At 38.1% G+C, this 25,686-nt stretch overlaps 2 protein-coding genes across 5 annotated transcripts in view; both read left to right on the forward strand.

Moving 5' to 3' along the window:
* Positions 1-9,093, forward strand: part of HYCC2 (hyccin PI4KA lipid kinase complex subunit 2) — a 72,957-nt gene extending 63,864 nt beyond the window's left edge. For all 3 annotated transcript variants that reach the window (XM_082657868.1, XM_082657869.1, XM_082657870.1), the window contains one exon: positions 1,427-9,093. In XM_082657868.1, coding sequence (XP_082513994.1) covers positions 1,427-2,028 — 602 coding nt within the window. In that variant the 3' untranslated portion in view covers positions 2,029-9,093. The remainder of the gene's footprint in view (positions 1-1,426) is intronic.
* A 15,089-nt stretch (positions 9,094-24,182) lies between these two features.
* Positions 24,183-25,686, forward strand: part of ORC2 (origin recognition complex subunit 2) — a 51,089-nt gene continuing 49,585 nt past the window's right edge. For both annotated transcript variants that reach the window (XM_082658626.1, XM_082658627.1), the window contains exon 1: positions 24,183-24,443. The gene's annotated coding sequence lies outside the window, so the exon portion shown is untranslated. The remainder of the gene's footprint in view (positions 24,444-25,686) is intronic.

Raw genomic sequence — 25,686 nt, forward strand, 5'->3', positions numbered from 1 at the left:
TGTATATTATATACGGTTCTTTTGAAGAAGGGGTTGAGAGAAGTGGTGTCAGCTGCATTTTCATATGGCTTTGCATGATGAATAAAGATTGTTAAACTGCTGGAAATAACAAGATGCCTTTTGCTTTAAGGATAGCCTAGTTCATTATTCTTTTGAAGCAAAGAAATAACTAATGCATATGAGAAAACATTTTTATTTTTTTCAGGTACTGTGTTAAATAAAGATTGTGTTTAACTATTTCATGTATATTTTACTTAGGTAACTTGTATCTCAAAGTAATGTTTTTTCAGATTTTTTTCCTAACATTTTACCTTAACTATAATATTGATATCTGTATGTAGATTCAGATTTAACTTTCTTACAGTCTGGTAAACATATTTAAAAGGTAGCAAACTGCTATCAGTTTTTGAAAGAAACAAATGTTCTACTTTCTAAGAGAATGTTGATCATACTTTCAGTAAGAGAATTGGGCTTTCTGGAAACCCCAAGCTAAATATATTATATATGCTTCCTTTCTTACAAAATCCCAAGATAAGGATTCTTTCATTAACTGCAGTTTCTGCATGAAACATAATGAGACACTATAGTATTTTGTGATCCCGACAATAATATATCTCTAAATACTAAAAAATATTATAGAAATACATCATATAAAAATTATTGTATATATTATTTATATATTATAAAATAGTAAAAATTCTTCCTCAGTATCCCTGCTGGTTCCCTACCCTTGCTCTCTGATAATCAAATATTTTCACATTAATCGATCAAGAAAATATGGAAACCAGTGAGTAGAGATTTTCATAAGACAGAATGTGAATATGAAGTTACTGGAAGCAATCTAGAGTTTTTAGTTTAGAGTTAGAAAATGTACTAGTTCCATGTTAAAGGTTTTAAAGCCATTTAGAAGCACTTAGCTGTTGAATAAATATAAAATTTCATTGTAGTTAAAAAGGGTTTGGGGATGAGTTTTTGACATTATTCTGGGTGACTGAAATTAGAAGGGGGTCTCATTTGTAAGTTCTATTTTATGATAGGTTAAGGAAGATATGAGGAAAAATTTTTGTTTTTTTAAATAGATATGGTCACCTCAAATTGACAAAGTGTATCATAAAGATTTATGTAACAAAATGTTGTATTTTACCCTAAGTTGTTTTGTGTGTCTAAATATTGATAGTATGCTAGGTTTGTTTGTGGATAGTTTTACAAAAGCTAGCCTAATTAAAGCTAAATGAATAGAATGAATAACATTAGAATTCTAGATTAAGGTTTCTTCCCCTAAATTATTTAGGGGAAGTGTTGATAGCAAGGGCCATTGCTGACCTATAGCAAACATTACCTAGGAGATAAGGTCAGTTGAGTTGTTATTCACAGCTACTTCTTATTTAATTTAGCTATTGCTGAGTCTGTCTGATTTGTTTTTTAGGTGCTGAGGGTGTAAATGGAGGAGAGGAGTTGGTAAACCTGAATGATGCAGATGAAGGATTTTCATCAGGGGCTTCCCTCAGCAGCCAGCCAATTGGGACCAAACCATCCTCCTCTTCTCAGAGGGGAAACTTAAGGAAAGTAGCAACTGGGCGTTCAGCCAAGGATAAAGAAACAACTTCTGCTATCAAATCCAGTGAGAGCCCTCGAGATTCAGTAGTTCGCAGGCAGTATGTACAGCAACCAACTGATCTTAGTGTAGATTCAATTGAGCTGACGCCGATGAAGAAACACCTGAGCCTGCCTGCTGGCCAGGTGGTGCCAAAAACTAATAGTATAAGTCTAATCCGGACAGCCAGTGCTTCCTCAAGTAAATCGTTTGACTATGTAAATGGCAGTCAAGCAAGTACCAGCATTGGGGTTGGCACTGAGGGTGTTACTAATTTAGCAGCTAACAATGCTAATCGATATTCAACTGTCAGTCTGCAGGAAGACCGGCTAGGTCAAGCTGGAGAAGGTAAAGAGCTCCTCAGCCCAGGGGCTCCCTTAACCAAGCAGTCTCGATCCCCAAGTTTCAATATGCAGCTAATATCCCAGGTGTAGTCTTGACATCCTCTCTCATCTTTCTGCTTACCTTCTCAACTGAACATTTCATGTGCAAGAAGACACTTCATCCCACTTGTGAAAATATTGGTCATCATAAACAGATTTGATTTAGTTTAGGTATCTTCATACTGTATTTTGTATGGAAACAGCAATAAGGTTTTCTTTTCCCTCCTTCCTATATCTTCTCTTCACCTATTCCTTGTAAATGTGTTTGTGAAGCAGTAGAAAATGTTTGTGTTTTCCACACCTTCCTTTCTCCTTGGGTGAAGTGCAATCCATCGTAGGCTGATCGGTCCCATTTCAACACTGTGAGACTGAGGTTATGTTAGAGGAAATGGTGTATATGATCCCTATGAATGATTCTTCAGCTTTTGTTTAAAAAAAAAAAAAACGGGTTTGTTCTCATAATCTATGAAGATTACTGGGTCATATTTTTTCTCTCTTAACCAGGAGTGCCTCAGAGATTCTGCTATGACTTTGGACTTCTCTGAGTCTGTGCAATTATTTTCTTGAGAAGCATGGGGAAAGGTGGTAGACTGCTGCACTTTTTCATTAAAACGAGGGTGGCTCTTTTTTCCCCCATCTCCTTTATCTCGAGGACACAATGTTCAATTACTGAGGCATTTAAATCAAGTTGTAGCCACCTCTGTTGGAGGACAGGGCTCTAAGTTGATTGTGTAATAGATAATGCACTTTCTCAATGGCTCTATAGTCATTATTAACATGTCTTCCCTCCTCCCCCCAAGGACATAAGGTCATTTCTGTCCTTCAAGTTTGAACAGCTAATAAATCAGAGAATCCAAGGGGCATGTTCTATTTCCCAGGAATGATTGACACTTTGGTGCTGGGGTTTTATGGGGGGAGGGGGTAGTTTTTGTTTAGCTTGTGTGGGATTGTGTGTGAGGGGAAGTTTTGATTGTTTTTTTTCTTTTCCTTTGTGAGCTGTTGATGACTGAAGTAGAACAGGTACGTCTTCAGGTAAAGAGAGGGATTTCTCAACCCACTTTCTGTGATGTCAGACTATTGGAGAAACCCTTTCAGCTGCTTTCTAGATGTACCTAAATTCAGTCAGATATTTTGGATTAAGAAACCTGAAGTCCTGATAGATCATATACTCCAAGGAAATACATCAGGGACAGATAATTGGCTGAAAACACTGACGCTTCAATGTGACACATTTTTATAGAACATTTCTACCAGGGGGTACTGACTTGATTTCTCCTAAAAGGACCACACTGCCTTTGTGTTTAATGTAATGCAATTTGTGTACCTTCTAATCATATATCTGCAAAAGTTTCTCATTTTTATAAAAAATCATGCCAGTAAGCTAGATGTTGAATGTATGTAAGTAGCATTTGGTAATTGTACTAAGAGGCTACAAAAGTGCATTATTGGTTTAAAAAAATTTTTTTTTTAGTTCTGATTTGGTTGGATAAGGTTTCTTTATGACCTTTTCTGGGTCTCAGGCTCTAATGCTTGATTGAAATAGAAGAAAATATATTGGTTTTTGAAAATCAGTGTATTGTGACTTGAACTGCTATACATTCTTCCACACAGTATGTCAGAGTGATTAGTGCTTTGTACATTTAGACATTTTTATTTTATTGTTGTGAAAGAAAAATATACTGAATTTATAGAAAGCAAGTATTCTCCTAATTAACAAAGTTTAAAATATTATCTCTACTGATTAAAATTACAATAGATTTTGATAAATAAAATAACCAGAAAAATGCCTCTTGTTTTTTTCACACCTAAAAATCTACCCATCCCCCCCCCCCACCTTTTATTGTAAGAGGTTTTTGTAAGGGACTTTCTGTTAGAATCTTTATAAGAACAGTGAGATGCTTGTTTGAATTTGGTGGTGTGTAATATTTTTCAGCTCACATGAAAATGGAAAACTAGAACCTGAACTATTACCTACAACATTGCCAAAGTCCGGGGGAAAGCTAAAAGTTGATAAACAGAGATTTGTTGATTGTGTATATATGTGTGTGTGTGTGTGTGTGTGTGTGTGTGTGTGTGTGTGTGTGTGTGTATAGTGTGTATATGTATAAATCACAAAGAATATTTTAGATATCCCTTACTTCTTTTAATTTAAGGGATGTCAGGTAAATGAATTAAAAGCAACAAAATAAATGAGGTGTAAAGGTCTGTAACATACAGAGTTTCAGGTGTGAAAGGAAAAGAGCATTGTATTTACCAGGGGGTGAGGTCTTGGCCATGGCTGGAGATCAGTCACTTTATGGCAGAAATGTCTGGTTGATTTAAGAGACTGAAGGGTTGTTTTTAATTCAACACATTGTGCATTTATTGGCATCTAAATCTAGCATGATTTTAGTTAAAGCACAAAAAAATACCAAATAATACCAGATTACAACAAAGGCTATAATAAATATAATAAGCTCTCCCTCTGGTTTGTTAGAAATCTTATATTATACCTGAAAAGTTGGTTCTGAAAAACTTTCACCTTAGAGAATTTCATTTATTTCTATGTGTATTCGTATATATTTTGTACATATACATAGCTGTTAATATTTCATGATCCTCTAACATTTGTGTTCCATTCTTTTAAGTGATATAATTTGGCCCCAAAGAAGAAACATTTCATTTAGTTCAAATTTTGCATTCGGGGTCTTAGAACAGATTTCCTGTGCAAGATATAGTTAAAATGGAATGAGTCAGTCATAAACCATAGTCACATTTTCTAAGAGATTTTTGATATTCATTTGCATTATTTATTGGCATTTAATGTAAAGTAGTTTTCAGATATACAGCTGTTACAAATATATGCCAGCAATATTCATGCTTTATCCTTTAACAACCTTTTGTTTCTATACTTCCTAATTTCCATTTTAAAAAGTTCTTCCATTTATGGACAAGCTAGTTAGGGAGAAAATACTTGTTTTCTATAAAAAACAATTTGATTGATGCCATCTATGCCAGGTTTGATTTAAAAATACAAAGAAATATCTGAAAGCTTTGGGAACTCTTCCCTATGACATTAATTTGAAATCATGTTACTAGAACATTTACGTGTTCTAGAACAAACCAAGTGTAAAGTGAAAGCTACCTTGGAAGTAAGATTTTTAAATATAAAAATATTTTGAGAATCTGGAGGGGGTTGATGGTTCTAATTTGAAATCCTGACCCCTACCACCATTCTTACCCTCCTGATGACGCTCCTGTGCCTGTTTATTATAGAATCAGAATTTTTGTGCTAAAGAGCCTGTAGAGATAATCTAGCCAGTCTCCCAGCACCCACCCCTCCATATCCATCCTCAGGAAACTGAGACTCAGAAAGGTTGTAATGTGATCAGAGTCACATAACTAAGAAGCAGAGCCAGAATTAAACTCCTGTCTCCCGTTGAATGCGTATTAACACCCCACTGCCTCCTTTTACTTGTCCTATGGTAAATGTAACACTCTCCACTTCTGTAGCTTCTTTACAGTTCTGGTCTAGTAGTTGGTGAATACAGCATGTGAAGAAAGGTATTAAATCCAGAAAAAAATGTAGAGTAGTAAACATAGATGGGGAAGTGTTGGAAATGTAGGTATCTATACCACAGATATAAGGATAGATACATTTTTCTTATTCTAATTTATGCCTTACTATTTTCTGCCACATAGCAGTTGAATGCTGCCATTTTATAGTTGATTATATTTCTGGGGATTTATTTAAATGCAAAAATAAACCCAATGAAATGACTTTGATCAGTGTTTCTAGCTATCTTAAGTAATTTTTGAATCAGCCAGCTTTCACAGTCACCTACATGGCAAGTTAGTTGTATTGCACAGTGGAGTATTACAAAGTAAAGATTAAATAAATTTGATTCCACAATTTCTAATGTAAAGAGATTGGACCTTATTTGTGCCCAGAGCAGATAGATAACAGCAATATTTCCTTATGTAATTGAAAAAGGTATATAGTGTGAAGCTTACGGTTCCATAACAGAATGGTGACCATGTCATTTAAAGTGTATATACAGGATAAAATATCTTAGTTGCAGTAGTCTCAGCTATATAAGCTCAATATTTCCAACCTACATTCTCAAACTCCACTTAGTAGTTTTAAAGTAATTATAATTATTTATTAGACACTGGAATACTGAGAATAACTTCTTTCAGATTGTTTTGTTTGCACTATTTTTGTGACTATTTTAATGAAGTGAGGTGTTTTTGCTGCCTCACTTGGATAGGTTAGTATGGGTCCATTTTTTGAGTACTTGTTGACAATCAGTTGTGTCATTTACTTCTCTGCATATTCATTTGTAAATAGAAACACTAGTATCTGTCTTTAGTGGGTAGTACACTATTTATACAAACACTGGCAAGGAAGATCTCTCCATTTCTGATCTTAGATTACAAAGTGAGGTTTATGGTTTTGTTTTTTTTTAAATCAGTATTCAGTTACATACTTGTTTTTCAGTTTAAAAATGTTTAAAGGCCATGCCAGTGGTCAGAAAATCTACAAGAATTTCAGAGCAACTTTTCTATACTATGGCTATGTTAAACAGTCTGAACCTGAGACTTTTTCTCTTTCAAGTTGAATGATTATTGTCATGTTTCAAACCACGAAGTCGGTTGAGACACTTATTTGTAATACTTTAATTTTTTTAAAGTGCTTTTTAGAAACAAATTGCAAACCAATTAGAAATAATTGATAGCTTAAACTCTAAATATTAGAATATTTGCCAGATTATAAGAAGATGAAATGCAGTGTAAAACTGTTAACATGCTAAAAAAAAAATCATGAGTCACCAGATTGCTACAACTTTCCATTGCCAAGGTGGTTATGTTGATAAATGTAAGACATAAATTTTAGTATTACCTGCATTGTGTACCTAATGGGTATATCATTGGCACTGAACATACATAGGAAATATTATTCAAAGAGTCAACCAATGTGCACTTAAACTATATTAGATTTTTGGCGGTGCCAGAAATTTGTGTGGTGATCTCAACCCATTAGAATTAGAGGAGTCATATCATCCAACCTTCCCCTGCCCATGTAGGTACATTCCTTCTGAACCTGACCACACAACAACAGAATTTTGGTTAACTTCAATCTCTTCAGTATTTTGTAGTCTTTGCCATTAGTCACATGAGAAATACACACAAGAGCAAACAGTTCAGGATAGACATTAGCACAAAGCTGGGAATGATGTGAAATAACTGGCAGCATAGTACAGATATGTAAGTTCTATGTTTTGTTTCTGGATTTTAAGAAATTGTTTACAAATTAAGTCACATTCGGATGTCTGCTATTATGCTATTGTGTTTAATATAGATTTTACCCCCAAAATTAGAATTAGGTGTAGTTTAAAGTATAAATGAGTCTTTTTTTCATAATTGCATACCTGGAGGTAGGTTTAGTAAAAAGAAAGTCTTTTGTTTTCAAAGAAAATGAAGTTAATTGGACAATCCATCCCCAACTACAGAATTGATATCAATCTGGTTTGCTGTATTTGAGTGTCAAAAGTGCCGTGTTAATTATATCAGAGGAAGTTCTTCACATCTTCATAAATTACAAAATTTACCAAAGAAAATGTATTAACCAAATATGAATTTCGGAGTACCTAACTGTTAAGGAATGAGGCCCCATTAACATAAAGGATTGATTTCTAGCCCTGGGGGAAATGTCCTTCCATCTGGAACAGATATACAGTACTTACAAGATTCCATTTGAGGTTTTCTTATCATGTTGGTAAAATGTCAACATTTATACTTCCAGCAAAAGTACCAGTGAAAGGTTAAGTCCAAATATTATTTCTTAGGGCACATTTTCATGTCTCCTTAACTCAGACTGAGGATTCTGCTCAGCAGTATTAAATAAAAGGAGGAGGGAGGAATTCCTAAAATTGGCATATTGTATGATATTGTGACTTTTAAAAAATAAAATTGGGTAAATTATGGAAATGTATCTTTTTAAATGGGCAATGTCAGTTATATCTAGTAAATATGATATTGGCTAAAACAGTATGTTTACATATTTATGTACATGATCACTCTGGGTATTGTTTTTTTTTTCTTTGCAGAAAAACAGGATTGGGTTCAGAAAGCTGAAACGCTCATTTTTAAATGTATAGCTTAATAAGAACTAATGGATTTACTTAAACTATTAAATAATGATTTTTTGGGAAAATATAAAACAGTATATTAACTGATGTTCCAAGCAGGCTATATGTATTATTTTTTTTTCATATCAGGGGGTAATTAAAAAGTAATGAATGTGTTGATCAGCTATCTTAGAAAAGAAGATTGGCTTTCTAACAATTACTAATGTAGGTTTTTGTGGGGTTTTTTAAGTTTTATCATCCAAACTGAATTGAGAGATATGTTCAATATTCTTTGTTGGTTTTAAAATATTTGTAGTAAGTTCATTAACTACAGTGGATTCTTATTCTAAAAATTATGCTGGCTTTACATTCAGTTTAACTGGTTAAGTGAAAAGTTTTTATGATGCAGATTATTTCCCCACTTTCTCATAATAATTTGGCTTTCCTGAGCTACAATTTCTGAAAAGTTTTTACTGCTGTAACATTAGGTAGTCTGATCTCTGTCACAATGGACAAGTATACAGGAAATATCCCACTTGCACATGTTTGCTTCATAAAAGGATATAGATTGTATAGGTCAGCTCTTGCATTTTTGTTTGTCTTTTAACGAGCATCAACCTATTGCTTGGTATAAACTTCTCAAGTATTCAGAGAATAGTGCTGGTTAAAATTTAAATAGGCTAGGCATGAAGAAAATATGATCTCTGTTGACTGACGACCTTTCAAACTAGGACTAGTGAAAACATTCATTTTTTTCCAGAACTGAAGAGAAAAAACCGTACATTTAAGATCATATTTATTGGTGCATGTAAGCCATTATCTTAACTGTCTTACTGAACTGGTTAATGCTGTTGATTGTTGAAATGTGAAATGTAGTCACTGTTGACCTTGTAAATATCTGCCAGAGATGAAAAAATATTTTAAGTTATTGTAAATAAAGATGTATAAAATTCATTAACAGTCTGCAATGCAGAAACATATCTAAGATGTTAAATATTGTGTTTCTTGAGAGATGTGTACTTTTTCCCTAGATGTATCTAGATATATTAAGAATGTACATTTTCTTTTGTACAGTATAAAATACAGCTTTATTTGGCTTTTGACTGGATTTCCCGGAGTTAATTTTATATCTACCTAAGTTTCATAGCTTAAAATTGTCCTTCGTTGCATTTTTCAAAGCATGCAATCTTATCTATGCATGTCTGAACTTCTTACTTTTTAATTTTATTTTTCTAATACAGCAGGTTCTTATTAGTTATCTATTTTATACATATTAGTGTAAATGTGTCTCCCAATACCAGTCTCCCAATTCATCCCACCCCACCCCCCGCTTTCCCCCCTTGGTGTCCATACGTTTGTTCTCTACATCTCTGTCTCTATTTCTGCCTTGCAAACCGGTTCATCTGTACCATTTTTCTAGATTCCACATATATGCGTTAATATACGATATTTGTTTTTCTGACTTACTTCACTCAGTATGACAGTCTCTAGGTCCATCCACATCTCTGCAAATGACCCAATTACGTTCCTTTTTATGGCTGAGTAATGTTCCATTGTATATATGTACCACATCTTCTTTATCCATTCGCCTGTCGATGGGCATTTAGGTTGCTTCCATGACCAGGCTATTGTAAATAGCGCAGCAGTGAACATTGGGGTACATGTGTCTTTTTGAATTATGGTTTTCTCAGGGTATATGCCCAGTAGTGGGATTGCTGGGTTATATGTCATATGTAGTTCTATTCTTAGTTTTTTTCTTTTTCTTTTCTTTTTTTTTTTTTTTTGCGGTACGTGGGCCTCTCACTGTTGTGGCCTCTCCTGTTGCAGAGCACAGGCTCCGGACGCACAGGCTCCGGACGCACAGGCTCAGCAGCCATGGCTCACGGGCCTAGCTGCTGCATGCATCGGCAGGAGGATTCTCAACCACTGCGCCACCAGGGAAGCCCCTATTCTTAGTTTTTTAAGGAACCTCCATACTGTTCTCCATAGTGGCTGTATCAATTTACATTCCCACCAGCAGTGCAAGAGGGTTCCCTTTTCTCCACACCCTCTCCAGCACACCCATTCTAACCTGTGTGAGGTGATGCCTCATTGTAGTTTTGATTTGCATTTCTCTAATAATCAGTGATGCTGAGCAGCTTTTCATGTGCTTCTTGCCCACCTGTATGTCTTCTTTGGAGAAATGTCTATTTAGGTCTTCTGCCCATTTTTGGATTGGGTTGTTTGTTTTTTTAATATTGAGCTGCATGAGCTGTTTATATATTTTGGAGATTAATCTTTGTTGATTCATTTGCAAATATTTTCTCCCATACTTGGGTTGTCTTTTTGTCTTGTTTATAGTTTGCTGTGCAAAAGCTTTTAAGTTTCATTAGGTCCCATTTGTTTATTTTTGTTTTTATTTCCATTACTCTAGAAGGTGGGTCAAAAGAGATCTTGCTGTGACTTATGTCAAAGAGTGTTCTTCCTATGTTTTCCCCTAAGGGTTTTATATGTCTGGTCTTTAATCCATTTTGAGTTTATTTTTGTGTATGGTGTTAGGGACTGTTCTAATTTCTTTCTTTTACCTGTAGCTGTCCAGTTTTCTCAGCACCAGTTATTGAAGAAACACTCTTTTCTCCATTGTATATCCTTGCCTCCTTTATCATTGATCATAGGTGCGTGGGTTTATCTCTGAGCTTCCTATCCTGTTCCATTGATCTATATTTCTGTTTTTGTGCCAGTACCATATTGTCTTGATTACTGTAGCTTTGTAGTATAGTCTGAAGTCAGCAAGTCTGATTCCTCCAGCTCCATTTTTTTCCCTCAAGATTGCTTTGGCTATTCGGGGTCTTTTGTGTCTCCATACAAATTTTAAGATTTTTTGTTCTAGTTCTGTAAAAAAATGCCATTGGTAATTTGATAGGGATTGCATTGAATCTGTAGATTGCTTTGGGAGGTAGAGTCACTTTCACAATTTTGATTCTTCCAATCCAAGGACGTGGTATATCTCTCCATCTGTTTGTGTCATCTTTGATTCCTTTCATCAGCGTCTTCGTTTTCTGAGTACAGGTCTTTTACCTCCTTAGGTAGGTTTATTCCTAGGTATTTTATTCTTTTTGTTGCAATGGTAATAAATGGGAGTGTTTCCTTAATTTCTCTTTCTGATCTTTTGTTGTTAATGTATAGGAATGCAAGAGATTTCTGTGCATTAATTTTGTATGCTGCAACTTTACCAGATTCATTGATTAGCTCTAGTAGTTTTCTGGTGGCATCTTTAGGATTCTCTATGTATAGTATCATGTCATCTGCAGTGACAGGTTTACTTCTTTTCCAATTTGTATTCCTTTTCTTTTTCTTCTCTGATTGCTGTGGTTAGGATTTCCAAAACTATGTTGAATAAGAGTGGTGAGAGTGGACATCCTTGTCTTGTTCCTGATCTTAGAGGTAGTGCTTTCAGTTTTTCACCATTGAGAATGATGTTTGCTATGCATTTGTCATATATGGACTTTATTATGTTGAAGTAGGTTCCCTCTCTGCGCACTTTCTGGAGAGTTTTTATCATAAATGGGTGTTGAATTTTGTCAAAAGCTTTTTCTGCATCTATTGAGATGGTCATATCGTTTTTATTCTTCAGTTTGTTAATATGGTGTATCAAATTGATTGATTTGCATATATTGAAGGATCCTTGCATCCCTGGAATAAATCCCACTTGATTGTGGTTTATGATCCTTTTAATGTGCTGTTGGATTCTGTTTGCTAGTATTTTGTTGAGGATTTTTGCATCTATATTCATCAGTGATATTGGTCTGTAATTTTCTTTTTTTGCAGTATCTTTGTCTGATTTTGCTATCAGGGTGACAGTGGCCTCATAGAATGAGTTTGGGAGTTTTCCTTCCTCTGCAAATTTTTGGAAGAGTTTGAGAAGGATGGGTGTTAGCTCTTCTCTACATGTTTGATAGAATTCACCTGTAAAGCCATCTGGTCCTGAACTTTTGTTTGTTGGAAATTTTGTAATCACAGTTTCAATATCATTACATGCGATTGGTCTGTTCATATTTTCTATTTCTTCCTGGTTCAGTGTTGGAAGGTTATGCCTTTCTAAGAATTTGTCCATTTCTTCCAGGTTGTCCATTTTATTGGCATAGAGTTGCTTGTTGTAGTCTCTTAGGATGCTTTGTATTTCTGTGGTGTCCGTTGTAACTTCTCCTGTTTCATTTCTAATTTTATTGATTTGAGTCCTCTCCCTCTTTTTCTTGATGAGTCTGGCTAATGGTTTATCAATTTTGTTTATCTTCTCAAAGAACCAGCTTTTAGTTTTATTGATGTTTGCTATTGCTTTCTTTGTTTCTATTTCATTTATTTCTTCTCTGATCCATATGATTTTTTTCCTTCTGCTAACTTTGTGTTTTGTTTGTTCTTCTTTCTCTAGTTCCTTTAGGTGTAAGGTTAGATTGTTTATTTGAGATTTTTCTTGTTTCTTGAGGTAGGATTGTATTGCTAAAAACTTCCCTCTTAGAACTGCTTTTGCTGCATTGCATAGGTTTTGGATTGTCGTGTTTTCGTTGTCATTTTTCTCCGGTATTTTTTGATTTCTTCAGTGATCTCTTGGTTATTTAGTAACATTGTTTTTTGTTTTTAAAGCAGAAGCTGCAAGATCTCTTTTAAATTAATTTATTTATTTTTGGCTGCATTGAGTCTTTGTTGCTGCACACGGGCTTTCTCTAGTTGCGGCGAGTGGGGAATCTCTTCGCTGCAGTGAGTGAGCCTCTCATTGTAGTGGCTTCTCTTGTTGCAGACCATGTGCTCTAGGTGCATGGGTTTCAGTAGTTGTGGCACACAGGCTCGCTAATTGTGGCTCACAGTCTCTAGAGCGCAGGCTCTGTTGTTGTGGCGCATGGGCTTAGTTCCTCCATGGCATGTGGGATCTTCCTGAACCAGGGCTCGAACCCATGTCTCCTGCATTGGCAGTGGATTCTTAACCACTGCGCTAACATGGAAGTACAGTAACTATTGTTTAACCTCCATGTGTTTGTGTTTTTTACGGTTTTTTTCCCTGTAATTTATTTGTAATCTCATAGCGCTGTGGTTGGAAAAGATGCTTGATATGAGTTCAATTTTCTTAAATTTACCGATGCTTGGTTTGTGACCCAATGTGTGATCTATCCTGAAGAATGTTCCGTGTGCACTTGAGAAGAAAGTGTAATCTGCTGTTTTGGGATGGAATGTCCTATATATATCACCTAATCTCTCTGGTCTATTGTGTCATTAAAAGCTTATGTTTCCTTATTTTCTGTCTGGTTGATCTGTCCATTGGTGTAAGTTAGGTGTAAAAGTCCCCCACTATCATTGTGTTACTGTCAGTTTCCTCTTTTATAGCCGTTAGCATTTGCCATATGTATTGAGGTGCTTCTATGTTGGGTGCATATATATTTACAGTTGTTATATCTTCTTCTTGGATTGATCCCTTGATCATTATATAGCATCCTTCGTTGTCTCTTGTAACATTCTTTATTTTAAAGTCTATTTTATCTGATATGAATATTGCTACTCCAGCTTTCTTTTGATTTCCATTTGCATGGAATATATTTTTCCATCCCCTCACTTTCAGTCTGTGTGCATGCCTTGGTCTGAAGTAGGTCTCTTGTAGACAGCATATATACAGGTCTTGTTTTTGTGTCCATTCAGCCAGTCTGTGTCTTTTGGTTGGAGTATTTAATCCATTCATGTTTAAGGTAATTATCGATATGTATGTTCCTATTACCATTTTCTTAATTGTTTTGGGTTTGTTTTTGTAGGTCCTTTTCTTCTCTTGTTTCCCACTTAGAGACGTTCCTTTAGCATTTGTTGTAGAGCTGGTTTGGTGGTGCTGAATTCTTTTAGCTTTTGCTTGTCTGAAAAGCTTTTGATTTCTCCATTGAATCTGAATGAGATCCTTGCTGGGTAGAGTAATCTTGGTTGTAGGTTCTTCCTTTTCATCACTGTAAATATATCCTGCCACTCCCTTCTGTCTTGTAGGGTTTCTGCTGAGAAGTCAGCTGTTAACCTTATGGGAGTTCCCTTGTATGTATTTGTCATTTTTCCCTTGTTGCTTTTAATGATTTTTCTTTGTCTTTAATTTTTTTCAGTTTGATTGCTATGTGTCTCGGAGTGTTTCTCCTTGGCTTCATCCTGCCTGGGACTCTCTGTGCTTCCTGGACTTGGATGGCTATTTCCTTTCCCATGTTAGGGAAGTTTTCGACTGTAATCTCTTCAAATATTTTCTCAGGTCCTTTCTCTCTTCTCTCTCTTCTTCTGGGACCCCTATAATGCGAGTGTTGGTACATTTAATGTTGTCCCAGAGGCTTCTTAGGCTGTCTTAATTTCTTTTCATTCTTTTTTCTTTATTTTGTTCTGCGGCAGTGATTTCCACCATTCTGTCTTCCAGGTCACTTATCCGTTCTTCTGCCTCAGTTATTCTGCTCTTGATTCCTTCTAGTGTAGTTTTCATTTCAGTTATTGTATTGTTCATCTCTGGGTTTTTGTCCTTTAATTCTTCTAGGTCTTTGTTAAACATTTCTTGCATCTTCTCGATCTTTGCCTCCATTGTTTTTCCGAGATCCTGGATCATCTTCACTATCATTATTCTGAATTCTTTTTCTGGAAGGCTGCCTATCTCCACTTCATTTAGTTGTTTGTCTGGGGTTTTATCTTGTTTCTTCATCTGGTACATAGTGATCTGCCTTTCATTTTGTATATATTTCTGTGAGTGGTTTTCATTCCACAGGCTGCAGGATTGTTAGTGGGAGGGACTGGTGGTGGGTAGAGCGGGCAGAGCTCAGTAAAACTTAAATCCCCTTGTCTGCTGATGTGTGGGGCTGAGTTCCCTTCCTGTTGGTTGTTTGGCCTGAGGTGACCCAGCACTGGAGCCTACATACAGGTTCTTTGGTGGGGCTAATGGTGGACTGCGGGATGGCTCATACCGAGGAGTACTTCCCAGAACTTCTGCTGCCAGTGTCCTTGTCCCCACAGTGAGCCACAGCCGTCCCCCACCTCTGCAGAGACCCTGCAGTACTAGCAGGTAAGTCTGGTTCAGTCTCCTATGGGGTCACTGCTCCTTCCCCCTGGGTCCTGATGTACACATTACTCTGTGTGTGCCCTCCAAGAGTGGAGTCTCTGTTTTCCCCAGTCCTGTCAAATTCCTGCAATCAAATTCCACTATCCTTCAAAGTCTGATTTTCTGGGAATTCCTCCTCCCATTGCCAGACCCCAGGTTGGGAAGCCTGAAGTGTGGCTCAGAACTTTCATTCCAGTGGATGGACTTCTGTGGTATAATTGTTCTCCAGTTTGTGAGTCACCCACCCAGCGGTTATGGGATTTGATGTTATTGTGATTGTGCCCCTCCTACCATCTTACTGCAGCTTCTCCTTTATCTTTGGATATGGGGTATCTTTTTTGGTGAGTTCCAGTGTCTTCCTGTCGATGATTGTTCAGCAGTTAGTTATGATTTCAGTGCTCTCGCAAGAGGGAGTGAGTGCATGTCCTTCTACTCTGCCATCTTGAACCTATCTCCCTGAACTTTTTAATTTATATGATACCCTATTAAGGAAATTTATAAAATTAAGGCAATATATAAAATTACATATAGCACCCAAAATAAGAAATAACATGTAGGCATGTGTGAAATTAATACATAAAATGTGTTCATACTTTTATGTTATTGTTGAGATACAAATTTCTCTCTGAACTTTATAGCAGCCAAATACAAAGAGGCATAGATTAGTCATGTGATTTTCAGATATCCTTAAGATAGAACAAATCAACTTCTCAGGTGAAGCACGACTGTTTCTAATACTGAGACGTTAGGACTAATTTTCTTTCCTGGGTCCTTATACGAGGAGCCATCATTATTACAGTACAATTTACACTCTTCAGCAATGTATGAAAGTGCCTGTTTTCCTGACAGTCTTACCAGCAGTTAGTTCTCTAATCAATAATTTTTTTCACTCTTTCCCACATTGTGTTTTCTAAAGGTAATACTTTATTTAGCCTTCTCTTGGAATGTGGGTTTAATGAAGGGCTGAGCCCCAGGCCTCCTTTTCCCTTCCCTTTACATGCACTCCCTAGAAAAATCTCTTCTATACCTGTTCCTTATGGCTATTATTCCTTATTGATGGACCAAAACTTTGTTTTCTCTTTTATATCTTATGCCTTAATCCAAAATTGCTGGTGTAGATTAGCAGTTCCAGAAGAGTGGCTTAAGGCAACTCACCAAGCCTGGTTTTTTTCTCCTCGACTCTAGTTCTGCATTAGTTAGGAAGAATGAGTTTTACCAGTTGACAGTTTCAATTTTCCTTTTATTAAAAATGTATTACTTGGGGCTTCCCTGGCATTCCCATGGTTAATTCTCCACACTTCCACTTCTGGAGGCATGGGTTTGATCCCTGTCGGGGAAGTAAGATCCCGCGTGCCATGCAGTGCAGCCAAAAAAAGAAAGTATTACTTGCTCATTTTGAAAACCTTAGAAAATACAGAGAAAGTACAAAGGGGAAAGTCACTTTAAGGTACTGTAATAAAATAGTGAATATTAATAAGATAATGGAGGTACTATCCCTCCACACACATACAAGTCTGGTCCAGGTCACAATACTTTATGGTCCAAAGATGTATTAAACAAAAACAACATTTATTCAGTGCTAGGATGTGCCAGGCACCGTTCTAAACACTTTGATGAAAGTGCCACAATTCAATATTCAGTTAATACAAGTGTCTGATAAGTAGTTATTCTTCCTTTATAAGAAAAGGAAAGTTCATCTGTCCAAGGTCACAGAGCTAGTAAATGGTAGAGCTGAGATTGAACCCAGACACTCAGGCTCACAGACTTATGCACTTAACTATCAAGATACTGCTTCATAAAATGTTGATTGTTCTCAGCTATTGGTACACTTGCCCTATCCCCACAAGGCCAAGGCCCCTGTGGGAGTTGGGAAGGAAGGGGAGATTTGACCTCAGTAGAGCTAGATAACTAACAGGCAAATTAAATCCATGAAAGAATTGAGTCCTAATACCCTAGGTATCCATAGTTATAAATAAACTTTTCTCCTACATATATACAATGGTTCTAATTGTGTACTATCCTTAATTATGTACCATTCTCTGGAGAAATGAGAAAATAGTCTTTCTGTGGTTCATATGAGGAACCTCAATTGAGAAAAGCTGGTTTAGACCATAATAAAGAAGAGGCTCCCAGGGCTTCCCTGGTGGCGCAGTGGTTGAGAGTCCGCCTGCCGATGCAGGGGACGCGGGTTCGTGCCCCGGTCTGGGAAGATCCCACATGCCGCAGAGCGGCTAGGCCCGGGGGCCATGGCTGCTGAGCCTGCGTGTCCAGAGCCTGTGCTCTGCAACGGGAGAGGCCACAACCGTGAGAGGCCCGTGTACCGCAAAAAAAAAAAAAAAAAAAGAGGTTCCCAAAATACAGAACATAAAAATATTTTACTTCCTTCCTCCCAACCACCGTGGAAAAAAGTGGCCAGGTAACTTAGGAAGAAATCAGTATTTTGTTAGACTTACTTGAAATTATTTTATGATTTAATGTTATTTTAAACTACATGGGAGAGGGTAGAAATAAAAGTCTTTTGTGTTTAGGGCCTCTAAAGGTCTAACTGTGGTCCTAGGTCATAATCCAAATAGGATGGATATAATCTGTGGTAACAGCCCTAGTTTTGTTCAAGATGTTATATCAGAAAGGGGTGGTACTGACTTTTAAAACTTGAAGGGCCAATCACTTTTGTCACTTTGTCTTAGGGAACAATGTTTAGTACACATTGAATGATGAAAACTTTTTTTTATGACAGGTTATGTTAACCAGTACAATCTTATGCTCTGAATCACTGTATAATTTAACTAAAAAGCACTATTACATTCAAAAAGATTAATCACAGGATTTTAAGAAATCTGTAGATATTAATTTATTATCAACTGCTATAAATAATGGTGTTATGCACACTGTAAAATTATTTCTGAATCGAAGATTATAGTCTATATCTAGTTTCCCAGAACTTGAATTACTGTGTGCACATTTTTTAGGGCTTACTCTGCCAAATCTTTCACTGCTAATTTGTGTGTGATTTATGAAGGCCTCATTATCCCTGGTTCAAGAAAATCCTGCAGATAAAATAGCTTCTGGTTACCATATTCTTTTATTCCTAGACGCTAAGAGGTAATCACTTTTGTTTCCTGAGTATGATTAAAATCAATTGATATCTTTAAATATATCTCAGTAGAAATTACTTGCTGAGGCATCTGCCACTGACATTCTAGACCTACTGTACCCCTATCAAGTGTGTGTTTAATGCATAGCATCTAGGTCACTTCATATCTGATAATTTATTGCCAGTTTTCATTCTCCCTAGCTCAGTGGTTTTCACCCCTAGCTGAACATTAAAATCATCTGGGAATTTTTTTTTTTTTTTTTTTTTTTTTTGGCTGCACCGGGTCTTCGTTGCAGCACACAGGATCTTTGCTGTGGCCTGCAGGGTTGTGGCATGGGGACTCTTAGTTGCGGCACGCATGCAGGATCTAGTTCCCCAACCAGGAATCAAACCCAGGAGCCCTGCACTGGGAGCTCAGAGTCTTACCCACTGGACCACCAGGGAAGTCCCTGGGAATTTCTTTTTTAAATTCTGATGACCAGGCCACATTGAGACCCTCTGGAATTGGGATATGGCATCAGTAGTTTGTTTGTTTTCTTTAAAGTAAATTTATTTTATTTTTGACTGCGTTGGGTCTTCATTGCTGCATGCAGGCTTTCTCTAGTTGTGGTGAGCGGGCGCTACTCTTTGTTGCAGTGCGTGGGCTTCTCATTGAGGTGGCTTCTCTTGTTGTGGAGCATGGGCTGTAGGCGTGTGGGCTTCAGTCACTGTGGTTCGTGAGCTTAGTAGTTGTGGCTCACGGGTTGTAGAGTGCAGGCTCAGTAACTGTGGTGCACTGGCTTAGTTGCTCCACGACATGTGGGATCTTCCTGGACCAGGGCTCGAACCTGTGTCCCCTGCATTGGCAGGCGGATTCTTAACCACTGCACCACCAGGGAAGCCCAGCATCAGTAGTTTTAAAAGCTCCCCAGGTAATTCTCATGTGCAGTCATCATTGAAGACCCTCTTTAATCCTATGACAATCTTCTGGCATTCATACCTAAACTTTCCTTCCTCCATCCAGAACCACTGACTCAGTAAGAATGTTTTCCTAAAGAAATATATAAAACAGTAACGACAATATAAGAAAGGCAGTAATCCATTCCATTAAAAAATATTCTTTTATATCAATGTTGCAATTTGCCTTCTCTAATACCTTAATCAGGCCATTGAACACTATGGGCATCAATACAATTTCACTGGCCCCAAACTTAAGCCCCCAACACTTTGAGGTCCTTGTACTTCTTGGCCTGCCCTAGTTCTATTCCTTTCAGTTTCTGTCCCAAAGCTTTATCACTTTAAGTATCACTTTCTCAGCAGCCTCAACTCTTGCTTCCTCCATAAAATGGAGGTCATCAAGCTAGAACACTCTTAATTTCCTCTTCTCACCTACCACTTCAAAGAACAACTATATCTGCAACTATCCTCATCTCCTTGCTGCCTGCCTCAAAAGATGAAGTATCTCACTTAATTTCTTACTGTACTCAACATCTCTGGGTAATTCTTAATTTTCCCCCTTTGGATTTAATCTATACACTAATGACCCCTAGATCTCTCTCTCTCTCTCTCTCTCTCTCTCTCTCTCTCTGTCTCTCGGCCTTGACCTCTTGAATGAATTTCAAACTCATATCCAACTGTTTGCAGGATGTTTGAATATCTCTCAGGCACTTCAAAGTCAAGATGCCTCAAGCTAAACTCAATTCTTCTACTCCTTCCCTCTATTTGTAATCTCTCTTTCATAGCACAATTGGGAACTTATACCCAAGCAACCAAACCAGAAACCTGGGAATTATATCTTTCCTCTCCCTTACCTCTATAACCAGTCTCCAAATCTTGCTGACTTTGCCTTTTTTTTGCAAATCCATCATTTCCTCTCAACTTTTACTACCACAGCTCAAATTCATGTCTTACTTCATATCCACACTGCTTTGATAGCCTCCTAACTAGACCCCATGCTCCTCTCAAATTTATCTTCCTTTAGTGATTAATATAAAACTCCTATCAATTATTCAATGGTTCCATCACAGAGGATAAATTCTATGTTCTTTAGCCTGGCCTTTACTTCTCCCAACCCATCTCCTATCATTCTTTTTTTTTTTAAGATTTATTTATTATTTATTTAATTTATTTTTGGCTGTGTCAGGTCTTAGTTGCAGCATGCAGGATCTTTCATTGCAGCGTGCAGGCTCTTCGACATGGTGCTCAGGCTTCTCTCTAGTTGTGGCGTGCAGGCTTCGGGGCACGTGTGCTCTGTAGTTTGCGGCATATGAGGTTAGTAATTGTGGCATGCGGGCTTAGTTGCCCATGGCATGTGGGATCTTAGTTTCTTGACCAGGGATTGAACCTGCATCCCCTGCATTGTAAGGCGAATTCTTTACCACTGGACTACCAGGGAAGTCCCTCTCCTATCATTCTTACTTACACTTAAGATTTAAGTAACACCAAACTTTGTATTACCACACCCAGTTTGTATTACCATACTTTCTTCCTGCAATTCCTTCTCCACCCCCCGTTCTCTACCGTTTAAAGTTGGAATGGCCTTTACTCTGCTACCCCACCCTCTTACTCACTTACCCACCAGCCTGAGCTAAATGGTATTTGTCCTAGCAGTTCTCAGTAAATTCTATCTTTGCACTTAACACCTTAGTATTGAAATTATCTGATTCCTTCTACCCAACTAGAATCTTAAGGGTAAGGGACATACCTGGGCGCTATGTTCCTGGTACAGGTAGGCGCTCAGAGTTCATTGACTAAACTGAACAGTTCAAAAAAGAAGACCCAAAGACAAAATGGATTTTTTCAAACAGCAAAAGTATCAATATAAAGCTTTTCATAAGACTGGCAATAAAAACAAAAGTTAATTGAGTTTCCCAAATTTAGGAACAAATGCAAATATCTCTTAACTTGTCCGCAAGAACTACCTGGTCCTGGTTGATTAACCTAGATCTTTCACTGACATCTATGCAGCTATTTAAGTTATATTTCAATTTGCAACATAGGAACTGGTATTCTTGAATTTGATCTTCTAAAATATGGTTTGGGTAAAAACCTCTTGTTTGAATATAAAAATAATTAAACTTGAAAAAATGATTTCACATTTTTTAACTCAGTCACCTTCCTGAGGAAGAAATACATAAAGACATTCTGATTTGTTGTGCTGACAAATGAGATCATTGGTGAAAAAAACTGTGCAGCTGATATCTTGATGCTGCAGTCTGTTGTTTAAAATTTTAAGTTATTTCTTTAGAAATCTAAACTTGATGACCCACATTCTTTTTTATATTCCTTCTTTCATAAAGTCTTTATCTCTGAGGTATTTGTAATTACAGTTCAGAATAAATTTTCTTCTGGTTCCTACATAATCTTTTTGCTCCTGGTCTATTTATTTTGTCTCTTTCAGAGTTGAGGCTTTATTCAAGTTTGGTGAAGCAAAAATTGACTGGAAAGTCTGCCTGCAGGGGCAGGGATTATCAGCTAGCAGGTTTCAATGTGGATCAACAGATCAACTGGCTTTTCCCACTGGCCTCCTCATCTTCTCATCAGTCTTCTGAAGAAGAAGTGTTTAAATAAATGATTAGTTGCCAGTGCTCTGGGAGCCAAACAAGAGAAAATTCCTAGTCTCCCACATAATCTTCCAGTTCCACCCCCACCCCCAAACTCAGTATGACTTCTCATTTCTACTCTGTTGAGTCTCAATCCTCTGGTTCACCTTGTAAACGCCTGCTATTATGCTATGTATGACAAGAGATGTAGGATCTAATTGTTCCTTGTTTCAGACTTTGACCATTTCTCCAGTTCTCAGTCCCATTCTCCTCTTCTGACTTCAGAGGTTCCTGTACACTAATTCCTGAGACTAACTGGAGTTCTAAGACAGGAACAGACTTATTGTCGTCATCCTTTGCTGGCCTGGGTTTCAGCTTACTCTGCTTTGCCTGATCACTATACATCTTCCAAAATTTTATTAACTTATCTCACTTCCTTTCCTGTTCTTTTGTGTGTATGTTTATACTTCAAAAAAATATTTTTGACTCTGTTATTTTAGTGGGATTTCAAGACAGTGTTCAATTCACCATGTTTAATCAGATTCTATTAGAGACTTTTAAAGCCTAGCCCTAAATTTCAAACTATAACCCAATTAACTGCTGGCATCTCTACCCCCTTAAGATATACACAAAATTGACTTGGTCCTCTCTTTCTCTTGGAAAAATCTAATGTTCTAATGTTCTACACAAAATGTGTGTGAATACATGCAGGAGTTGCCATTTTATGATCACCTCTATCTTCAACTTCCACTTCTGAATTCTGGATCTCCATTCTGAATGGTATGGCTCTTTGTTTTTATCTAGCCTAGTATCAATCTAGAAGGGAAACTCAGCTCCTTCCCTCTATTTTCCACACATATACCATTAAAAACAAAATCAAAACCCACTGCTCACACCAAGTCCTCTGACTTTGCAGAAGAGTTTAGTGAAGATTGGAGGGGGAGATGGAAGAGAGTTTACATCACAGAAACATAAAGAACATATTAGTTGAATATTAAATATTCCCAGATCTTCACATTTTTAAGAACTTTTCAAGCACTTCACTGTTAACTGTTGGCTACATTTTCTTTCATCTTCTCTCTACTCAGTCCCCCAAATTCTTTATCTCCAATGTACAGAAAATTACCTTTCTCTTTTGTTTTCTTAAATCCTGCTAAACAAAATGGAATACTGAGCTATCCAGGCTACAACCATTTCCATTTCCCAATCTGATGTCCTAAACAGCTTCCAAAATGGTGTGACTCCATCTGTCTCTTCCTTCCCTCTGCTCCCACATTTTACCTCCTTTATCCAGAATGATCTTTCAATACAAATCTGACTAGTGCCCTAAGGGCCAAACTAGCCCTTCATAACAACAGATCCAACGTTGGCACTTGTGGCACTTGCCTCTTTATACACCCACTATATTGATTTGGGCCTTCTACCTGGAAAACTTTACCCCTCCTCTTTTTCTGGCTTAAAGCTACTCAGTCCTCAGGTTTCAGTTTAAATATCTCTTCTTCCAAGAAAATTGTTCCTGAATCTTGCTGTACTTTAATTAGATACTACTTCCAGTGGTTCGATAAACACTGGACTTCCCAAATCGTAGCATTTTTCTCTATATTGTCTATTCAGTATCTTCCCCTATAGGATCTACTGTGAGGGCAGAGACCGTGCTCAGCTCGCTCAAAAGTGTAACGTTATTATCTTGTACGCAGGTTTTGTTTTGAATGAATGAATGAATCCAAATAAAATCGTATTATTAGTGGGTGACACTGTTACTCCAGCAGGTTCATTCTTTTTCTTCCTCATTATCTTTTGCCTCAGCTTTCTCTGCATCTATTCCTTCTATTTTCCCTGTCTCTTCATCCTATTAGCAGTCTGATTCCCATCTCCACATTCAGTGCCCCAGCCAAAATTCTCTTCTTACTAGAGAGCATTGCTCCCCGCCTCCCCACCCCAAACCCCTAAGATGCACTTGATCCTACCTTTCACGCCAAATGAGGTAACGTTATAAATAAATAAATAAACTCAAATTCATTCCCATTATCTTTTTCCTCAAAAGAAGGTATAAAGAGAAACCAATGAACACTTTCAAGATTGCGTCAAAGAAGGTGTAAAGAGAAACCAATGAACACTTTCAAGATTGCGTCAAGCCACAGAGCCCACTCAGCCCACTCCAACTCCTCCAGTTTCCTCAGATCTAACCAACACTTCCTTCTCCCTTCACCGGAAACGGAAAGAGGAAAAGCAAAGCCCAGAACCCAGTGCTTAGGGATTCGTTTTCTTCGGGTTTCTTGTGGGCGAGGCCATCAGACCGGCGCCGACTGGCGGGCAGAGCCATCGCTCTCAGCCAACGCCACTTCCTATTGGCTCCCTGGGGCTCCGCCTCCTGAGCAGGGCGGGAGATTCGGTGTGAAGGAGGGAGGCTGCCCATCCCCCGCCCCACTCGCTGGCCTCCGGAGCGGACCTGCTTGACCTCGCGACCCCGCGACCCTGCTTCTGCACTGCCTAAAAGAATTGGCCTTTCCCGCTGGGGCCGAAGCCGCTTTTCCAGCGGCGACGATTCAGCGGGGTAGCGTCCGGCAGGCACGAGGCGACCGCAGCCGCGCCACCCGGAGACCTGGCGGTGCGTGGTTGGGCGGCGGGGCAGCTTGCCTCCCTCTCCTGCTTAGCTCGGGGCTTGTGAGGTGAGTCCAGGTGCACCCAGTCCCCGACCTTCACCTCGGCACTCCGGGCAGCGTCGCTGCGCCTCCCTCTCTGCCCTCCCCAGGCTGCCTCCGGCCCCGCTGCCCTGAGGACCCTCGGCTGGCCGAGAACGGCCAGCTGGTCAGTTGCGCGAGGCCCAGACCGAAGTCAGTAAATATTTGTTGGGGTGAGAGGCTCCCTCTTTAAAGACCGTTCCTCTGTCCAGTAGTGATGGGCCTTCTGTGCAAGGGGTGTCTGTTACCAACGTATCTGTTTTCCGGCGTGATGAGCCTTCCGCGTGCAGAGGGAGAACTGTAAAAATCCATACCAAAAGTAGTAAGGTGTCCTGGGAGAGGAACACGTACAATGAGGGCTGAGGAGGAAGAGATCTTGTCCCAGAACTACCACTGGAGCGAGAACCCTTTGATGTCATCCCAGCCTGGAAGCACCAAATGAATCCTAACTGAATACAGTCACCCTGGGACAATGCTTGGTTGTAAAATGTTGATAAACCAGGCTCCTTTGGTAGAGCTTTTTAAGTTAAAACAAGCTGATGCAGTACTTTTCGCTTTACAGCTGAAATCCTAATAGAACCACTACACCTTCCCCTAGTTCAATTGCAATCTGAAGAAAAATAGCATGGCCCTACACCTTTGTGTGATGGCACTGCACATTAAATGGGCATCATTCATTCAACATTTATTGAGCACTTTTTTCTGTTAGATGTGCTGACGAAAATTGATCAGTAGTCGATCTAAGAAAGAAGTGGAAAATTTTATTTGAGCCAAACAGGGTTATAACTCTGAGAACAGCCTCTCAGAAAGCTCTAAGAACTGTTCCGTTTGTTAGAAGTCAAAGCACTGTTAGATGTTTTTGAGACTGTGGGCTGTACATTAAATGGCGTATTATTGACAGTTTACACAATCCAAATCTACACATACAAAGCAAAGAGTGGGTCATGGGTCATGCTGGCCCCTTACAAGATAAGAAGGAAGTTATCTCCTAAAGAGGTCTGGTTAATGCAGATGCGCAATACACACTAAAGTGGAGGGAGGAGGCCCAAGTAGGCAAAGAAAAATTTTATGTTTATATTTAAATATGTTTAAATCGTCTTGCCATAAAATATGAATTTTATTTCGTCAGACATTAGTTGGGATATGGAATTGTATAAGAGATCTGCATGGTTAAGTTGAAATTTAAAGTAAAAATACCCGTAGTAAGGAACCTAGTTAGCATTTTCATAGG

Source organism: Grampus griseus (assembly GCF_964374135.1).
Source record: "Grampus griseus genome assembly, chromosome: 7".
In the NCBI taxonomy this organism is placed as follows: Eukaryota; Metazoa; Chordata; class Mammalia; order Artiodactyla; family Delphinidae; genus Grampus; species Grampus griseus.